General features: G+C 36.4%; 1 protein-coding gene across 1 annotated transcript in view; it reads left to right on the top strand.

The window, feature by feature from the left end:
- Window positions 1–2061: 2061 nt before the first annotated feature.
- Window positions 2062–18477, top strand: part of LOC149795118 (1-phosphatidylinositol 4,5-bisphosphate phosphodiesterase epsilon-1-like) — a 289076-nt gene continuing 272660 nt past the window's right edge. Inside the window, exon 1 of the mRNA XM_089963758.1 lies at window positions 2062–2197. Coding sequence (XP_089819884.1) covers window positions 2137–2197 — 61 coding nt within the window. The 5' untranslated portion in view covers window positions 2062–2136. The remainder of the gene's footprint in view (window positions 2198–18477) is intronic.

Below are 18477 nucleotides of genomic sequence, written 5' to 3'. Positions count from 1 at the left end.
TATTATTTCAATCTATATAACAGCATAGTCCATTGCAATTTCTGGTTGTTCGGTTGTGTTTTGCTTGCGGCACTTCTGGCACATTATAACCTATCTAATGCCAAAGATAAGGGGTTGTGCCTTTCCCAAGGATTTACAGAGGTAGCCGACCCGGGATGGTCTGGATGGATATAGAACATGCAACCGTTAGATTACGAGTTCGATGCCCTTCTAACATGATCTACCGCAGCTCCGTCTGTTGCAAATACAATGTGTAATATGTTAAATAATGAAAACAGTCTCAACATTGGCTACGGTCTTGTGCAAAACTGTGGACCCCACCAGTCTCATAATTATTTCAAATCACCAAGCAGGTACATTAAATGAAGGAATATCCATTTCTAATACTGATGTCATTGATGATACAGTTATAGTTAACGACATGAATTTCATCAGCGAATAACTATTGCAAGACATAATGATACTGATACTGATGTTTAAATATGTGTCTAAGCACATGTCTCTAAAATCGTTGAAGTATTTGTCCAAACACGTGACTATAAATCGGTTTAAATTTTGTCCAAGCGCGTGACCCTAAAGCTACATGTAGGAATTGAATGATACTTCCTGCACTTAATTCTTAAGGATTGTTTTCATCATAGTGGACCCCACCCCCTTTGGTGAGGGTACAGGTCAAAGGTTATCACTAATTTCTGCATATATTTTTTTTTAGAGTTCAATGCGCATCTGCTATGACGCATGCTTTACGTTTTGCGTTTATATCTTCAAAATATTTAATAAGTATTCATGTAACTTTTTTAATTAAACTCAGCAGTGTTCAAGTGTCCGTTCTTACCGGAGGGGGGGGGACAACCCTGTGTCACAACTTGTAAACCATTGAGATCGCCACACTACAACCCCATTGCTTATATAGTCACCATTTTCTGGACATTAAAACTAAGTCATTTGTGAAACCAGCATCGACGCCTGTGTCTCTTACTTCTTTCTTGTACTTGCTTCTGGGTCATATAAAACCTTGATAGCCACAACCTAAACGTTTATACACATTTACTTGGTTTAAAAAATGGTTACACATTTGTAATAACCAATGGAAGGGTTTCATTGAAAGTCTAAAAGGGTGAAACAGTAATCCACACAACTCTGCTTAGTTAAGTCGTGAATTGTACGGAGGCGGCTTCGAATGATTTACGTTATAAACCATTGATCAAATATCTCGAATAAATACGATTTGTCAGCTACTGCTTCCAAAGCAAGGACAGGTATCAAGATGTTCTTATTTATTTTTAGCGTAACATTTATTGGGTGTGTGTATGTGATTTGGATTTTTAACGAAACTTTTAAAAGTTTTCAGTCATATCGCTACGATGTCTGCAGTGTGGCAGTTTATTGTGATGCCTAGCAATGGTTGGTCACGCCGCTGACATGTAGCATCATGTCCCACCCAGTCACATTATCCTGACACCAGGCCGACCAGTCCTAATACTAACCTCTTAATGCTGAACGCCTAGCGAGGCAGCTGTTTGTGTCATTTGCACAAGTTTTTGGCATGACTCAACCGGGGTTTCGAACTCGCAACCTAAATGTTCTATTGTTTTAGCGTAATATTACTTGGCATGTAAACCCTAATAATTCTGGTATTGAACAACAAATCTATACATGTAATAATTCAGTGTGATTTTTTTTTTATATAAACAAAAGCTTCTGAATGTAACTCTCACATTTGAGTTATGACTTCATGTCTACCACCCTTTTTTTTCCCTTACCTGAACACCATTTGGGACCAAGATAACACTTTTCATCAAACGCAGATTTTGCGAACCCTTTTCTAAAGTTTATGACTTTTGCTTGGAGCTAGAATTACATAATTCAAGTTCCAACTTCTGTTAATTACCCTTTCCACTGACAAATAAAATTCACAGGAGACAATCGGTTCGAAGACAAGTAACAAATTCGGACGACTTCTCGACTTACCATTGATTTTTAAAAAAGGTACCTGTAGTTTACCTTTCATTAATGAATGACTGTTGAATGGTCTTTTTGTCTTTCTCGTTTCAGATCGTCCCTTTCCTTTTCCAGGATCCTGCCAATAATGACAAGACTATCACATCATCCAGTAGTAAAAGTTTGTCTCACAAAATGAGTGTGCGGCGTGGGGAGAAATCCAAACATCGGAACAGCTATGCTCCCGACCAACAAGGTAAGCATTTGCTGTTAAAATCACGGTCCAAGCATGCACGTCAAAACCATGCAAATTTTATACAGGAACAAACCTGGGGTACACGCTATTTGTATCCTCGTCTCTGTTTATAGCTTTGTTAGATTTTAATTATTTTTATTTTTGATTATGTGAAATCTGTGTTGGAAAGGTATTTAATAAGCTGAGTAATTTGCCAAAGGCAAGGAGCAGGTGTCATAATGAATATTATTCTCAAGACTTTATGGTAGCAGAGATTCGTTCAGTAAAATGGCTCCTCTCTAGTTTCTTAATGTAAAGAATTCTTAGCATATTTTCAAGCATAATTGTTTAGTAATAGGAGATAGGAGTCTGGGTCATTTTTATTAGGAGTCTGGGTCATTTTTATTAGTAGTCTGGATCATGTTTGGTATTATATATCATGAAACACCGATCCATGGCTTAGAAAAGCGTATTAATGAATCATGAGTATAGTGAATGTGTGATTGTTACTTTGATTAGAAAAAATTATTTGTGGTATTAGAGGGTTTAAGAACTATTCAGTATACAACGACTGTTGTCCTGAGGCTATTGACGATAGGGAAAACATCGACCTCAAGTCAGCTTTACGCAGGTGATGCTCGCACGTGAGGTGCTGTTAGACCCCTGGTGACTTACAGTACATGTTGCATGTATAAATTTGAGCGGATGTGTATAAATACATATGTCCCTCTCATTTGAGCAGTATGGTCAAATTATCAGATCTGCTGAGCTATCGTAATGGGCCGGAATTTATCCACTTTAACGACTACTTCAGCACACTACACCCAGAAAAATTCTGACTCAATTTACACCTCATTTTGAAAATTAGCACTTTTGATAGCGTGGACCTCGGATGTATAAATCGGTATAGCTGTGATTGAATATGGGCATCGTATGATATCGTTATGTTGAAGGCATCAGTTTAGGTTCACGGGACACCCAGACTTGTATGGGTGTTTTGGGGTTTGTTGGGTTTTTATTACATACCAGTGTCGATTATAACTTTTAATTAAAGTCATATATTTATTGAATTTTATAGCAGTCAACAAAGTTAAATCAGTAACCTTAAGCAAACCTTGCTCAGATGTTTCAGGCTCTAACTCTGGTTAAATATCACCAATTTATCATTAGCAACCATTCAAAGGTTTATGTACACAACAAAGATGTTTCATGTTTTTTTATTGCCAATCCGCTAATACGTAAATCGCCGTGTCCAATCATCCTTTAAAGTGACACACGCATACCGGGTTCTTTTCAATCAGATATCAAACTACAAGACTTCCGTGAACATATTAGATCTTCGACATTCTTCCAAATAGGCTCCGATAGAATTCCATGTATGGAATTGCATGTCGTTATGTTGAGTTTTATTGAATTCCATAGTCATTATATTAAAACAGACAGCCATAAATCGGATGTGTAAATTTATACATTATGTTTTTACGTCAGTATATGAACTGAAAATTTACTTTCCATCAGTGACGCCACGATGCTTCCCCAGAGGAAGTTAAAATTGTAGCTAGTGAGTAAATCATATCAAAGAAACAGACAACGAAGAACAAAGATATGACGTCAATCGCCGAGATATTTATACATCTATTGCCTGTCACAGGGTAACTCTGCACTGAATCGCCTCATGTTTTGACGAACTCTTCTAATTCACCTTTAGGCACTTCGAGTTTTGACGCACTCAGACGCTTTGTGTTTTGACGCAGTCATATAATTCATCCTTTCGTCCTCACTTACAACTCTTTTGTCCGATTCTTTTTGCAGTATATGAGACATTTTCGGGATACTGTACAAGTGCAAAATTAAAGATTGTATGTCCTGTTAAGTTTCCTGTACAGTACTAATATGTTTTACCTCCCATTTGAGGGCCCCGAGTGGCCGAGTTACGGATCATTGCCATCTCACCTCTGTCTGTGTGGGTTCGAGTCTCGGGTTCGGCCAGTGTGGGAAAGCTTACCAGTAGTTTCTTGAAGGTCGGTGGTTCTTTCCGGGGTTTTCCCTGGTTCTTCCTCCACCATTTCTACTAGCTGCCTATGTTGTGCTGAAAATGACGTTAAACCCTACGACAACAACAACAACAACTTCGTATTTGCCCCACAAATTTATCATATATAGCTATACAAGTAGTGTACAAAGAAGTACTACACACGCATTTGCTTCATATGGCAAAAGAGATCATTTACCGTTGGACATAAAGTTTAGGAAAGTATTTGTTGTTTTTGCAGCTGTTACTGTTGTTGTTGTTGAATCGAATCCATGACCCATAGACAATGAGTCTGACGCTCGAGCAGCTGTGCTACTGAAACTTCCTTTCTCTGTTGGAAAGAATGGTGAATGATGAACACACTGGAGAATATTATCTCTATTTCTTTCTTTTTTTCTTCATTCTTTCTTTCATTCTTAGTTACATGTTAAATTAAGGAATGTTTTGTTTATGGGGACTGTATTATTTTTGCTCGACACTATTGCCTACATACCGGATGTCACGTTTGCTCAGTCCAGTTCGTAAGTCGTGTATAAACTAAGGTATAATTATTGCAAGCCATGTTTGCTGTGTAAACATGCCGCAGGCTAGAGTTAATCTCTTACGTAAGGTTACTGTGACCAGAGAGACGATCCTACACTTGGATCGGCATAGGCGTTAGATGGAGCGACTTCCCACCTAGGTGTTACAGCTTTGTCCAAGATCAGAAAAACCGCTTTCAAATAAAAAGGAGGGGGGGGGGACACCAAACAGACCCCCCCACCACCACCACTTGCCAAAAAAAGTGTATTATGTATGTGTGTATCCCCGAAGGTATGTTGTACGTTTTTTGTGACCTTTGCTAGAGGTCTCCTAAGTCCGGTGTTTGCTATATGTATTTTTGCTATATTGTGTGAGTGCTATATAAAGTTTTCGTGTTGGGACAGCAGTATTCTCCAAATCTTCCCAGTTGTCTTATTTATCTTTTGCATTTTTATATAATTTAATATAATTGAATTTTGAATTTCGACGAGTGATAGGTTTACCATTTGCTTACTAAAAAGAAAATCTATTGTTTTATCTGTGTGGTCGTGTGTGTCGCTCCTAGATGAAATGTGATTTGGATGAGCTGGCTGTATTCGAGTGAGGGTCCATACTTTATTTATTTATTTGTATATCTCCAGGCTCGAATTAGGCCCCTCTTTGTTTAATTTATCGGCCAAAATTTTCAAAAGGTTTTTAAATTTGACTATACAGTACGGGAGCTGTATAGTTGATTGCGAGAAAGTCAAGGAGTTAGAATGTGTTATATACCCTCTGTTTATATGTTTCCATGTGTGTATTAGTGTTCTATATGGGGTATTTTCCTTAGGCTCTTTTATGGGCCTGACCACTTAGCGTGGTGCCGTGTGATATAGCCCCATTACGTCATTACCTCTTACTTTCCCCATATAGATGCCCTGTCCCACCCTTATTAAGAATTGGTGAAGGATGTAAAGTAACGTGAATTGTATCTATTGTTGAGAATTATTTATTTTAATCAATGAAGTTGTCCAGTTATGTAATTTAAGGAATGTTATTTTTTTTTTATCGATGTAACTTGGCCACATGCCATCATTGTTTTAACTATATAGTCTGTTATTTTGGTTATTAAATTTTTTCCAAAGTTGCCATCTAGGTATAAAATGTTGTTTCTTGATATCGTTATTTTTTTGCATATTTCCATGATTAAACTAATTCTATCCTCTTTTCTTTTCTCGCATTGTGCAATTGCATGGAATTTTGTAAAGTTTGCTTTTTTACATAACGGGCACTTGACAATTGTTCTAATAATGTTTCTTCTCATAGCTACTTCTCCCGTTAAGCATGCGTTGTGGAGATACTTAAAATTAAGCTCTGAACTTTGGGCGAGCCAATGTTGGCACAGTGCCTCCACACTTTGTTCCACTTTACACTTATGTTTTCCTCTTCTACTTTATTCTTGATTTTATTTGCTAAATTTTCTCTTATCCAGGTATTGCTTTGTTCCGTTTTCCATAACTCTTCTTGATCCCTGTACTTACATACTAATTCTTTTATATATCGAAACTTCCTCGGTACTTCTAGTTTCTTACTGAGATTGTTGTTTTTGTATATGTCTTGCCTATTTATAACTGAAAACCATACTAATATATGCATAGAGCCTCCCACATTGTATTGGGTTAAGCATTCAAACGTTTAAACCTGTTTATTATATTTGCATCTTTTCTTATAATGGGGCTCGGAAGCGCTAAACCCCCTTTTGATTTTGCTCTATATAAGGCTGATTTTTTCACGTAGTGGGTTTTAAAATTCCAAATGTAATCGATGATTCCATTATCTATTTATCTAACACATTATTTCCTATGTCTATCGAGTTTAAAAGGTAATTCATGTTGGAGTACATGTATGTTTTTGCAACTTGTTCACGCTCCATTATGCATAGTGGTGTCAGTGCCCAGATCTGTATACTTTCTTTTATCATCGTAGACAGCTTCTTGCAGTTTTCTTTCTCTTCATTCATTCCAAAGACTTTGGACCCTGAGGCTTTTTCAAATGAGTCATATTCCTTCACTAAGTGTTTAAAGGAAAAAGGGTGTTTAATGAAGTTCTTGCAATCATCATCACGCTGGAGCATCTTGAATTCTTCTTTTAGATTGTGAATTTTTATTCCTTCAATCTTTTTGTTAGTTCGTATTTTCATACTTAGGGTTTCAATTCCATTACATATAACAACATTGACAGTGGTCATTCTTGCCTCACTGACCTCTTTATTTCAAATTAGTCCGTAATAGCAGTTAACCTGTACCCTTGCAGTTATTTTGTTATACAGGATTTTGGTCCATTTTTGGAAAATTAATCCAAATCAAAATTTTTCTAATACTTTCTGTATAAAGTTGTGTTCCAATCTGTCAAATGCTTTTTCTTGATCAAAAAGTACCATAGCACATTTTTGCTCTGTTTCATTTATGTAGTCAGTTATTGTTCTTATGTTTAAAATGTTATTTGAAATGTTTCTCCCTTTCCCTTCACATGTTTGGTTGATGTTTATACTATCATCCATATATTTTTTCGTTCTATTAGCTAAAATTTTGCTCAGGATTTTATAATCCATATTTAGGAGGGAGATGAGCCTCCAGATTTTAAGTTCCTCTCTATTTCCTTTCCCTTTGTAAATTATGGTTAGTAACTATTCCCTCATGGAATTAGACATTGTTTCGTTGTGTGAAAGCATATTATTGTATAATCCTTCAAGAATTGGCGCTTACTCACTTTCGTATTTTTGATAGAATTCTGCAGTGAGTCCATCTCTCCCTGATGATTTGCCTTTCTCTAATTGTTTTATGGTATTTTTTATCTCTTCGCTATAGACGAGACCATCACACAGGTCCTGTGTTCTGATGATATCGTATCACATTGTATTTCATTTAAATATTCTATAATCGTATTTGGTTCTATTTCCTGTTTAGTATATAGGTTTTCGTAGTAGTCTCTTATTACTCTTAATATTTCTTTCTTATCACTTATTTCCTTGCCGTTATCTATTAGCTTTTCAAGTCGTTTTTCACCTCCTCTTCTCAGTTCCTCCCTTTTATGTAATTCTTCAGCCTTTTTGTAAATGTTATTATGTCTCCCTGCTCTTATTTTTATTCCCTTATTTTCCTCTTCTAAGATTGTTTTTAGTCTTTCGTTATATTTTTTTCTAATATCATCGGTTAAATGTTGTTTTAGTTGTGATTTTACTTCATCCTTTTCCACGTTTTGCAGGTTTTTCCTTCGGTTTGAATAATAAATTGCTATTTCCTTAATTTTAATTTTCAGATTATCCCAATCATATATAACATTCGTTATTTTGTCGCTCCCTAGGTTATTACACTTTTCTAATCCCCTTTTAGTTTCTTTAACAAAGTTTTCTATCTCTAATATTGCCATATTTAATTTCCAAACCCCTTTCCCTCATTTCTTTAAATTATTTTTCTTCTGTTCCAGATTTATAAATTTTGATCCGAAATTTTGAAATCCCATATTTCTTCTTTTTTGCATGCATTGTTTTGAAAATTTGTCACATAAAATTTGTCTAGTCTACTTGCTCCATTTTTATATTCATGTGTTTATTCTGTTTTAATTAGATTAATTCTTCTATATATATCTATACACTTATGGTCCCCCAGTAATTTCTCCATTATTTCTTTTGAATTGTAGTCATCGGCTGATAACCCTCCTATTATATCAACACTTTCCCCTATCCAGTTGAAATCCCCTCCCATTATTAGCGAATCCATAGTATTATCGTTTAAGTATTTACTCAGGTTTTCGATAAATTCCTGTCTCTTATGTCGGGTAGCAGAACAATAGACGTTTATGATATGCAACCTATTTAGTATTATAAGTATCATCCTTCCTTTTAAATTTGCCATTTCGTTTACTCTCACCCAGTTAGTCCCTTTATTATTTTTAATAATTGTTGCAACTCCCCATCTTATGTCATCATTTTTGAAGTCATTAATAATTACAACTGCGTCCATTTTTATCTTCCACTATACTTTTTAATTCGTTTGTAAAATTGTTATGTGTTTCCTGTAATAGAATGACATAAAATGGTGTTAACTTAATTAGTTTGTTTATTTTCTCCTTATCTAAATCATTTGTGTTTATAGAGGCAATACGGAAGTTTGTTTCTTCCATTTTTAAATCCTTCAGGTGGCCGCATTCTTCCAAAACTTACTGTTAATTCATTATTTATTATTTTTGTGTTAATTGATTATATTTTTGTGGTTTCGTTGCTGGAGGCATATGCCCCCCCCCCCACTGGTTTCGCATTCAGAGTTTCTACTGTTTTGATTGTATTTTCAGTTTTGTCTGTCACTTCAGTTTCTTGTCCAGTGTCCATTTCCGTTTCCGTGTCCGTTTCTGTTATTTGGATCCTATATGTTATATGAGAGTCAATATCTTCGTCATTGTCTTCGTTTCCGTCTTCGTCAGCTTTCTCTTGGTTTTCGTCGCTTGTGTCAATGTCATCGTCGCTGGTGTCACTTAGGCGTTTGTCTTTCTTTTTTTTGGGGAGCAGTGACTTCTTCCCCCCCCCCCCACTGGGGAAAACGCCTCAGTCGGCGTCGTATTTCCACTTTGTGGCGACGCCGACATAGATTTCCTTAGTTTCCTTTTCATTGTTGTGGCAGGTATTGGGGTGGAGATTAGAGGCTTCAGACCAAGTAGGTCTATTAGTCCCTCCTCCACTCCATATCCCCCCTCATTTGTTTTTCCTTCCTCTTCCATAAGTGTTTGGAATGTGTTTGTCAGTTTTATTGGGTTGCCAGTTATGGAAGTTTCTTTGCCTGTTTTGTATGGTGTTAAGAAGTTTGCCCATTCATGAATTGATTGTTGTTCTACCCATATTTCTGTCACATTAAAATCAGGCAATTGTGGAGGAGTTTCCTTGTTTGTTTTACCTCCGTTTCTTTTACGTTTTAGGAGTCTTGCAATATCCTTCTGCATTTCTCCTTGCTCTCGCGCATCTTGGTCTATGTCAGCCTCTTGCGCATTTTCATTCGGATTGATCACGACTCCTGCGTATGTTGTAACTACTTCATTGCCATATAGACCTTTACAATCTCTTGCCTCATGACCAGTTTGTCTACATCTGGTACAGGGTCTTTCTTTTTCACTTCCCCTGTACCAGGATTAGAGGCGGAAACCCAAGACGTAGAAGAATATAGGAATTCTCTTTGCATCTTGTCTCAGGACTGTTATAATCCTGCCTCCTGTTTTTACATTATTGAAACTATATACGGTAGCCATTTTACTGTTCCTCACTATTACTTGGAACTTTTCTTCTATTTTCTCTACGATTTCCTTAGTGCTAATTTCTAGAGGGAGGCCTGATATGTGAACGTCTATCATTTTTGCCTCAACCTCACGTACTATCGGTTCACTTCGTGAAACCTCTGCCAAGTTTCCTCTAAACTGTATGAAGTTTTCATTTATGAGTAGAGACTGGGGGTTTTGGGGTAGAGGGTAAACTTGTTGGGTCCCGCATTTTGTAAACCGTCTATTTCATGAATCTCTATCACTTTCAACCTAAGTGCTGTTAAGATTTCTGCTTGTGTAGGACAATTTTCAATTTTACCGAAATCTAGCGTTGGCATCCCTCAGGGTGACAAGCTATCAATTGCAGTTTTCCCTCAGGCCCCTCTAACGTTGTTTGGAAATAATTCCGTAACTTTGTGCGCCCTTAACGTTGTTCCACTTGTGCACCCGCTTGAAGGTCAGCGGCAATAATGTAAGATTAGATGAGTTGTACTCACCTGAAAGTGGGATTAAGTGAGCAGGTCTCACTCCACTAATAAAAAGTTGTTGAATTGCAAATGTGCCACAAAAATCAATGTTTAAAAGGGGAAAAGAAACCCATTCAAAATTCAAAGTAATGAAAACTAAATGACAAAGAAAACCCTTAACCCTGTCTCTAATAACTTAACGAGAAGATTAAAACAATGTTTGGAAATTGAAGGCAAAACCTTCAAAATGTCCTACATTAAGAGATAATTTACAAAATGTGAGGTGCAAAAGTCAAAAGGTTCAAATGTACAAATGTGTGATGTGCACTTACGAACTCATCCGGTTGATTTTCTTGCGGGTTGCTTTGTACGTGCCATTGCCGACGATAAAACAACAAATTTTATTTTGTTGATCTCTACTTATATTCTTGGTTCTTGTCGTTTTCTTGTAACACTTTGAACCCACGCACAGTAATCTTTTTTTTTTATACCTCCAAACATATCTCTCTTTAAAGAAGATCAAGTTGTGTAGGAAACCACATAAAGGCAACCGCCAAGGTACCGTCTTGTTTACCTGACATTTACTCTTATCGGACAGATTTATCGTGAACCATTAGTATCCGAGACAGGAGACTTTTTATGGAGAAAACATTTGTTTGCGTGACTCTGGTCGGTACCTGTGACGCTACCAAAATACTGATGTGACTGGGTATTCCAAAGTCAAAGGATTAATTAAAATATAAGAACATTAAACAAACAGTGACCATGTGCACTAAATAATCTCTTGCTGAGAAGCTAGTGAACAATGAATTTGAAAGCACGCCGACAATTATCCTTTCTAATTACATTTTTGCGGTGCTGGCTTGCGTAAAACATCATCATCATCGTTGTCGTCATTAGCTTTATCATCATTAACATCAGTTAAAAATAACAGTATCTTGTTTGTCTGAAGAATCAAGTATAAACCTGTACGAGAAAGGACTCACAGCATGTACATCACGTCAAGAATGTTAAGGTGTACATCACGTCAAGAATGTTAACATGTTCATCGGGTGAAGAATGTTAACGTGTACATCACGTCAAAAATGTTAAGGTGTTCATCGGGTGAAGAATGTTAACGTGTTCATCACGTCAGGAATGTTAAGGTGTACATCACGTCAAGAATGTTAACGTGTACATCACGTCAAGAATGTTAACCTGTACATCACGTCAAGAATGTTAAGGTGTTCATCGGGTGAAGAATGTTAAGGTGTACATCACGTCAAGAATGTTAAGGTGTACATTACGTCAAGAATGTTAACGTGTTCATCACGTCAAGAATGTTAAGGTGTACATCACGTCAAGAATGTTGACCTGTACATCACGTCAAGAATGTTAACGTGTACATCAAGTCAAGAATGTTAAGGTTTACATCACGTCAAGAATGTTAAGGTGTACATCACGTCAAGAATGTTGACCTGTACATCACGTCAAGAATGTTAACGTGTACATCAAGTCAAGAATGTTAAGGTTTACATCACGTCAAGAATGTTAAGGTTTACATCACGTCAAGAATGTTAAGGTGTACATCACGTCAAGAATGTTAACGTGTTCATCACGTCAAGAATGTTAACGTGTACATCACGTCAAGAATGTTAAGGTGTACATCACGTCAAGAATGTTAAGGTGTACATCACGTCAAGAATGTTAAGGTTTACATCACGTCAAGAATGTTAAGGTGTACATCACGTCAAGAATGTTAACGTGTTCATCACGTCAAGAATGTTAACGTGTACATCACGTCAAGAATGTTAAGGTGTACATCACGTCAAGAATGTTAAGGTGTACATCACGTCAAGAATGTTAACCTGTACATCACGTCAAGAATGTTAAGGTGTACATCACGTCAAGAATGTTAACCTGTACATCAGGTCAAGAATGTTAAGGTTTACATCACGTCAAGAATGTTAACGTATTCATCACGTCAAGAATGTTAACGTGTACATCACGTCAAGAATGTTAACATGTTCATCGGGTGAAGAATGTTAACGTGTTCATCAGGTCAAGAATGTTAAGGTGTACATCACGTCAAGAATGTTAACCTGTACATCACGTCAAGAATGTTAAGGTGTACATCACGTCAAGAATGTTAACCTGTACATCACGTCAAGAATGTTAAGGTTTACATCACGTCAAGAATGTTAACCTGTACATCACGTCAAGAATGTTAAGGTGTACATCACGTCAAGAATGTTAACATGTTCATCGGGTGAAGAATGTTAACGTGTTCATCACGTCAAGAATGTTAACGTGTACATCACGTCAAGAATGTTAACATGTTCATCAGGTCAAGAATGTTAACGTGTACATCACGTCAAGAATGTTAACGTGTACATCACGTCAAGAATGTTAACATGTTCATCGGGTGAAGAATGTTAACGTGTTCATCACGTCAAGAATGTTAACGTGTTCATCACGTCAACAATATTAACGTGTTCATCGGGTGAAGAATGTTAACGTGTACATCACGTCAAAAATGTTAAGGTGTTCATCGGGTGAAGAATGTTAACGTGTTCATCACGTCAGGAATGTTAAGGTGTACATCACGTCAAGAATGTTAACGTGTACATCACGTCAAGAATGTTAACCTGTACATCACGTCAAGAATGTTAAGGTGTTCATCGGGTGAAGAATGTTAAGGTGTACATCACGTCAAGAATGTTAAGGTGTACATTACGTCAAGAATGTTAACGTGTTCATCACGTCAAGAATGTTAAGGTGTACATCACGTCAAGAATGTTGACCTGTACATCACGTCAAGAATGTTAACGTGTACATCAAGTCAAGAATGTTAAGGTTTACATCACGTCAAGAATGTTAAGGTGTACATCACGTCAAGAATGTTGACCTGTACATCACGTCAAGAATGTTAACGTGTACATCAAGTCAAGAATGTTAAGGTTTACATCACGTCAAGAATGTTAAGGTTTACATCACGTCAAGAATTTTAAGGTTTACATCACGTCAAGAATGTTAAGGTTTACATCACGTCAAGAATGTTAAGGTGTACATCACGTCAAGAATGTTAAGGTGTACATCACGTCAAGAATGTTAACGTGTACATCACGTCAAGAATGTTAACATGTTCATCGGGTGAAAAATGTTAACTTGTACATCACGTCAAGAATGTTAACGTGTACATCACGTCAAGAATGTTAAGGTGTTCATCGGGTGAAGAATGTTAAGGTGTACATCACGTCAAGAATGTTAACCTGTACATCACGTCAAGAATGTTAACCTGTACATCACGTCAAGAATGTTAACGTGTACATCAGGTCAAGAATGTTAAGGTTTACATCACGTCAAGAATGTTAAGGTGTACATCACGTCAAGAATGTTAAGGTGTACATCACGTCAAGAATGTTAAGGTGTACATCACGTCAAGAATGTTAACGTGTACATCACGTCAAGAATGTTAAGGTGTACATCACGTCAAGAATGTTAAGGTTTACATCACGTCAAGAATGTTAAGGTGTACATCACGTCAAGAATGTTAACGTGTTCATCACGTGAAGAATGTTAAGGTGTACATCACGTCAAGAATGTTAACGTGTTCATCAGGTCAAGAATGTTAACGTGTACATCAGGTCAAGAATGTTAAGGTGTACATCACGTCAAAAATGTTAAAGTGTACATCACGTCAAGAATGTTAAGGTGTACATCACGTCAAGAATGTTAACGTGTACATCAGGTCAAGAATGTTAAAGTGTACATCACGTCAAGAATGTTAAGGTGTACATCACGTCAAGAATGTTAAGGTGTACATCAGGTCAAAAATGTTAAAGTGTACATCACGTCAAGAATGTTAAGGTGTACATCACGTCAAGAATGTTAACGTGTACATCAGGTCAAGAATGTTAACGTGTACATCACGTCAAGAATGTTAAGGTGTACATCAGGTCAAAAATGTTAAAGTGTACATCACGTCAAGAATGTTAACGTGTTCATCAGGTCAATTACATTCCTCTTCGTGAAAAATTAGAACAAAAGCAATATCTACCAGTACAGGCCAAGTAAACTCCATATATTATAAAATAATTTTCGTAACATAAAGATGCTTGGAAAGCACAATTCTACACGTAAATTAGCTAGATTCTTTACCAAAGCATTATTATTTCATGTACAAAATTGGGAAGGCAAAACATCAGTTCAGTAGAAACAGCGAATAAGAACGCCTCAATCATCTAACGCGATCACACCTGCGTCAGTGAATGTTTTGAAATCGATTCGGATTGCTATTGTAGTTTTTGATTGCACGCGGCAGATGTTGTGAACCTAACATGATTGATTTATATTTATTTTAAAAAGCATCACTCTCCCATGTTTAAAATTCATCTTGAGCAAGTGCCTTTTATTTTTTATACTAATACAGCGTAAGACTGAGCTGTTGCCTTGTGCCAGACAAGTTATGTTTGCCTAGTCATGTAGTTGGCAGAATCACTTTTGTTGGCAGTTATGTTCGATCTCTGAAGGTGTCTAACAGCGTGTATTTGCTATTATCAGAGTCGTTTCGTGTTACTGAGGAATATATTCACAGAAATTAATTTTCGACATCACGTTCAATTTGGACACATATGTTTGTACTCTGAGCGTGTTGAGTATTTGTAACTCTTGTTCGAAAAAAGACCAAATATATACAGTCTGGTTACAAGTCATTTCATTTCTTTCATCTTTAAATTGTCTTCATGGAATGAGTGGATGTTGGAACTAAAGTGCGCCGGATTCTTCAGGTCACTTGTTATTTGAAATATTTAGAATCGACACAGATGAGATTTGAAGGTTGTTATGCAAATTAAATAATACTGATTTATTATTTTCTGATTATGCTTCTTCGTCCCGTAAGCCCTATAAAACACGGATAAACAAAATCAAGGGCAATGGTAGATAACTTTGATACTGACACAGCCGGCACAACGCATCCAACTTCGCTAAGTAATTGATCTCTTAGCAGGCGAGAATATTAATGACAGATTTAAATGATATGATATTATACTTGCATGACAACCCTCTATGTTCAGACGTTTTGGAGAAAAGATAGAGAAATACAAGAAAATTTTACTTGCATTTTTTATCATTGTGACAAATGTTCTTTCTGTTTTGTAATGTAGTTTTGTAATTATTCATAATAGCATATTCGTAAAATTCGTTAAATAAATGTTTGAATTAGCCCTTGGTTGTTTGTCCTTTCGTTTGGTCTCCTCATCGCTTTGTTCTTTGTTTTCGCTGGAGATCGAGTGATAAAATATTTTTATCATATAATCTTTTTTTTTTTTTGGGGGGGGGGTAGTATATAGCCTTACAGTACTCGTGCGCCGTAAAATCCACCATCAACCAACCAACCCACTGTTCAGAGAGCGCCTCTTTAGCCATAGAGTGTTTGTGTTTTCTTTGTTTGAACCGTCCTTAGAGTTTTAATCCCAACCTTAGTTTTTGGAAAGAAGACTAGGCGTATGCGTACTATATTTTGTAGCGGACACACTCTGCAAGAACGTAATGGTGTAACTTACTCTGTGAATACACAGTTCTTGAGTCAGTCATAAATGCATTGGAAATATTGGTATTCTTTAAAGGTATACATCTCGGGTTATGTTTATTAATCAAATCTAGGTATTATACACATTCATTATTTTTTATACATCTGCAGTGTTCAAAGCATACCCCAAAGATTCTATTTCTATTTTCTTTACCCCAAAGATTCTATTTCTATTTTCTTTATAAAACATTAGTTGGAATATATGAATGTCAAACTGTGTCATCTTCAATATTACGTTTATGAAGTCATCAAATTGTTAAAAGTCAATTGCACAAAACCTTCCTGCGTAACTGGGTTACCGAAGTAAAATTATCTTGCAGTTCTCACGCGTTGTCAATGCGATTATGTCATATTTTAAACAAACTGTAAATGTTTTCATGCACTAGTCAGATTAACTAGTTGATTTGACGTCAGTGTCTCCTGAGAGCTTCGTGTAAATGGGTAATAAGTAGAACAACTGTCGATGTCAAATTAGATGTGTCTGGCTGTCAGCCGCTGAAGCTCTGGATCATAGGCAATCATTGGTGTCAGCGGCGGGATAGATTGGAATGTTTAGACAGGTTGATAAGTAGAAAGAGAGAGATTCGGTGTCAGAAGATTATTCAACAAGCCAAATGATTGGATAGCCATGACTGCTGATTTACCTCGATGCCTGGGTGAGTTTAATGAGCTAATGATTCACTTCAGTACTAGCCTGAAAGTTGAATACCTTCATTGCATCAGGTTTTATATGTCATTTGATTTTGAAACAAATAACTGCGTTAGTTTTGTCAAGTCTCATTTTCAAGGACTATGTTATGGTGGTGATGGTTCATTCATGAAAAGAGGTACTTTAAAATGTCTTTGCAATCCATATTTTTAATGTTCAAAATGTAATTTTCTGTAGGCGAAATAAATGCTCGATAAGAATTTTAAGAGCGATTTAATATATTTTCACCAGCATTTTTGTGTCGTCTTAATTCGCCTCTTACAGTCTCCCATTAAAGAAGCTCGAAAACTTAGTTTATTTTGATTGTATTTATGATCTGTGCCGATGTATGAAGATGGTAGAGATGAGGGCGTCGTTTTAAAAAAAAAAAGGGGGGGGGGCAAGGAAAGTGTGTAGCCCAAGTAAATAAGGATTCCGACGATGACGCCCATTTTTCAATGCCTCTTAGGAAAAAGGTACCCCTGAAAAAAATATTTCAAGAAAGATGGAAATAATAAGGAATCAACATAACACGTAAGCTCAGACCAGGTGTTAATTCAATGCAACCTATTTTTATACCATAAAATAAGTCACATATAACTTGTACATGCGATACACTTAAGTACATTTATTCAGAATAAAAAACTATTCGAAATAGAAAAATTTGCATTTCAAAGGAAAGCAAAATGTAATGTAAAATGGGGGCAATCTGGCCAAGGTCAAACATCGAATACAGTGATATTAACAAAATACAGAGCTTATTGATATATACAATGGTGTTATTTGCATGTCGGTATTTATTGCACGATAGAAAGGTCAAAAGCGATAAATCAGACTTGGCAGATAAGCATATACTCTGGATGCATCTATAAGCTAAACATCCATTCACATCTATAAGCTAAACATTGATCCACATCTATAAGCTAAACATCCATCCACATATATAAGCTAAACATCCATCCACGTAACATCCATCCACATCTATGAGCTAAACATCCATCCACATGTATAAGCTAAACATCCATCCACTTCTATAAGCTAAACATCCATCCACTTCTATAAGCTAAAGATCCATCCACATCTATAACCTGGCATAAATCGTTCAGACCAAACACAGAATTGACGAAAACAGGGTAGAGCAAGTGAAAACAAGAATGTTAGCACAACAACGCTGTAAATGGATACGATATACCAAACTGGTAAAGACAAAACTTGTTTGTGAAAATCATAAAATACTTTTACAATAGAAACGATCCCAGCTCTACTGAAAAAGACAAAAATTATAAATAAATTGTTGAGAAAAGAGGTGCCAGTCACATACAAGAGTATCTTCTCACCATTGTTACCGTGTGTAGATGTCCTTGAGCATTTATTTTACTGTCGCTAAAGACGTTCGTAGAAGACTTTAAAAAAACACATAGTGTACTGTGGAAACGCTTTTTCTGTGTGACTTGACGTCAAGATCTCTCCACAAACGTACTGTGACATACGTTCTTCAAGCTAAGCACATAATTGAGGAAAGCAATGTGGAGCAATTGAAAATAATAAATAAATTATACACCAGCACTGCAAATTTGATACGAGATGGGAAACTGCTGAAGACAAATTCTCTGTGATAACCATCAAAATGCGTTTACAGTGGAAACAATCCTTGCTCTATTGAAAAAGAATACAAATGACTAACAGAGAAAAGAGGTGCCAATCATATATTTTGATATTTGTCACACCATCTTTTAT

The sequence above is a fragment of the Sinohyriopsis cumingii genome, chromosome 7 (genome assembly GCF_028554795.1).
Source record: "Sinohyriopsis cumingii isolate HCF-2022 chromosome 7, ASM2855479v2, whole genome shotgun sequence".
Lineage (NCBI taxonomy): Eukaryota > Metazoa > Mollusca > Bivalvia > Unionida > Unionidae > Sinohyriopsis > Sinohyriopsis cumingii.
Note: the sequence above shows the minus strand (reverse complement) of the source record. Positions and strands in the feature narration are given on the sequence as shown.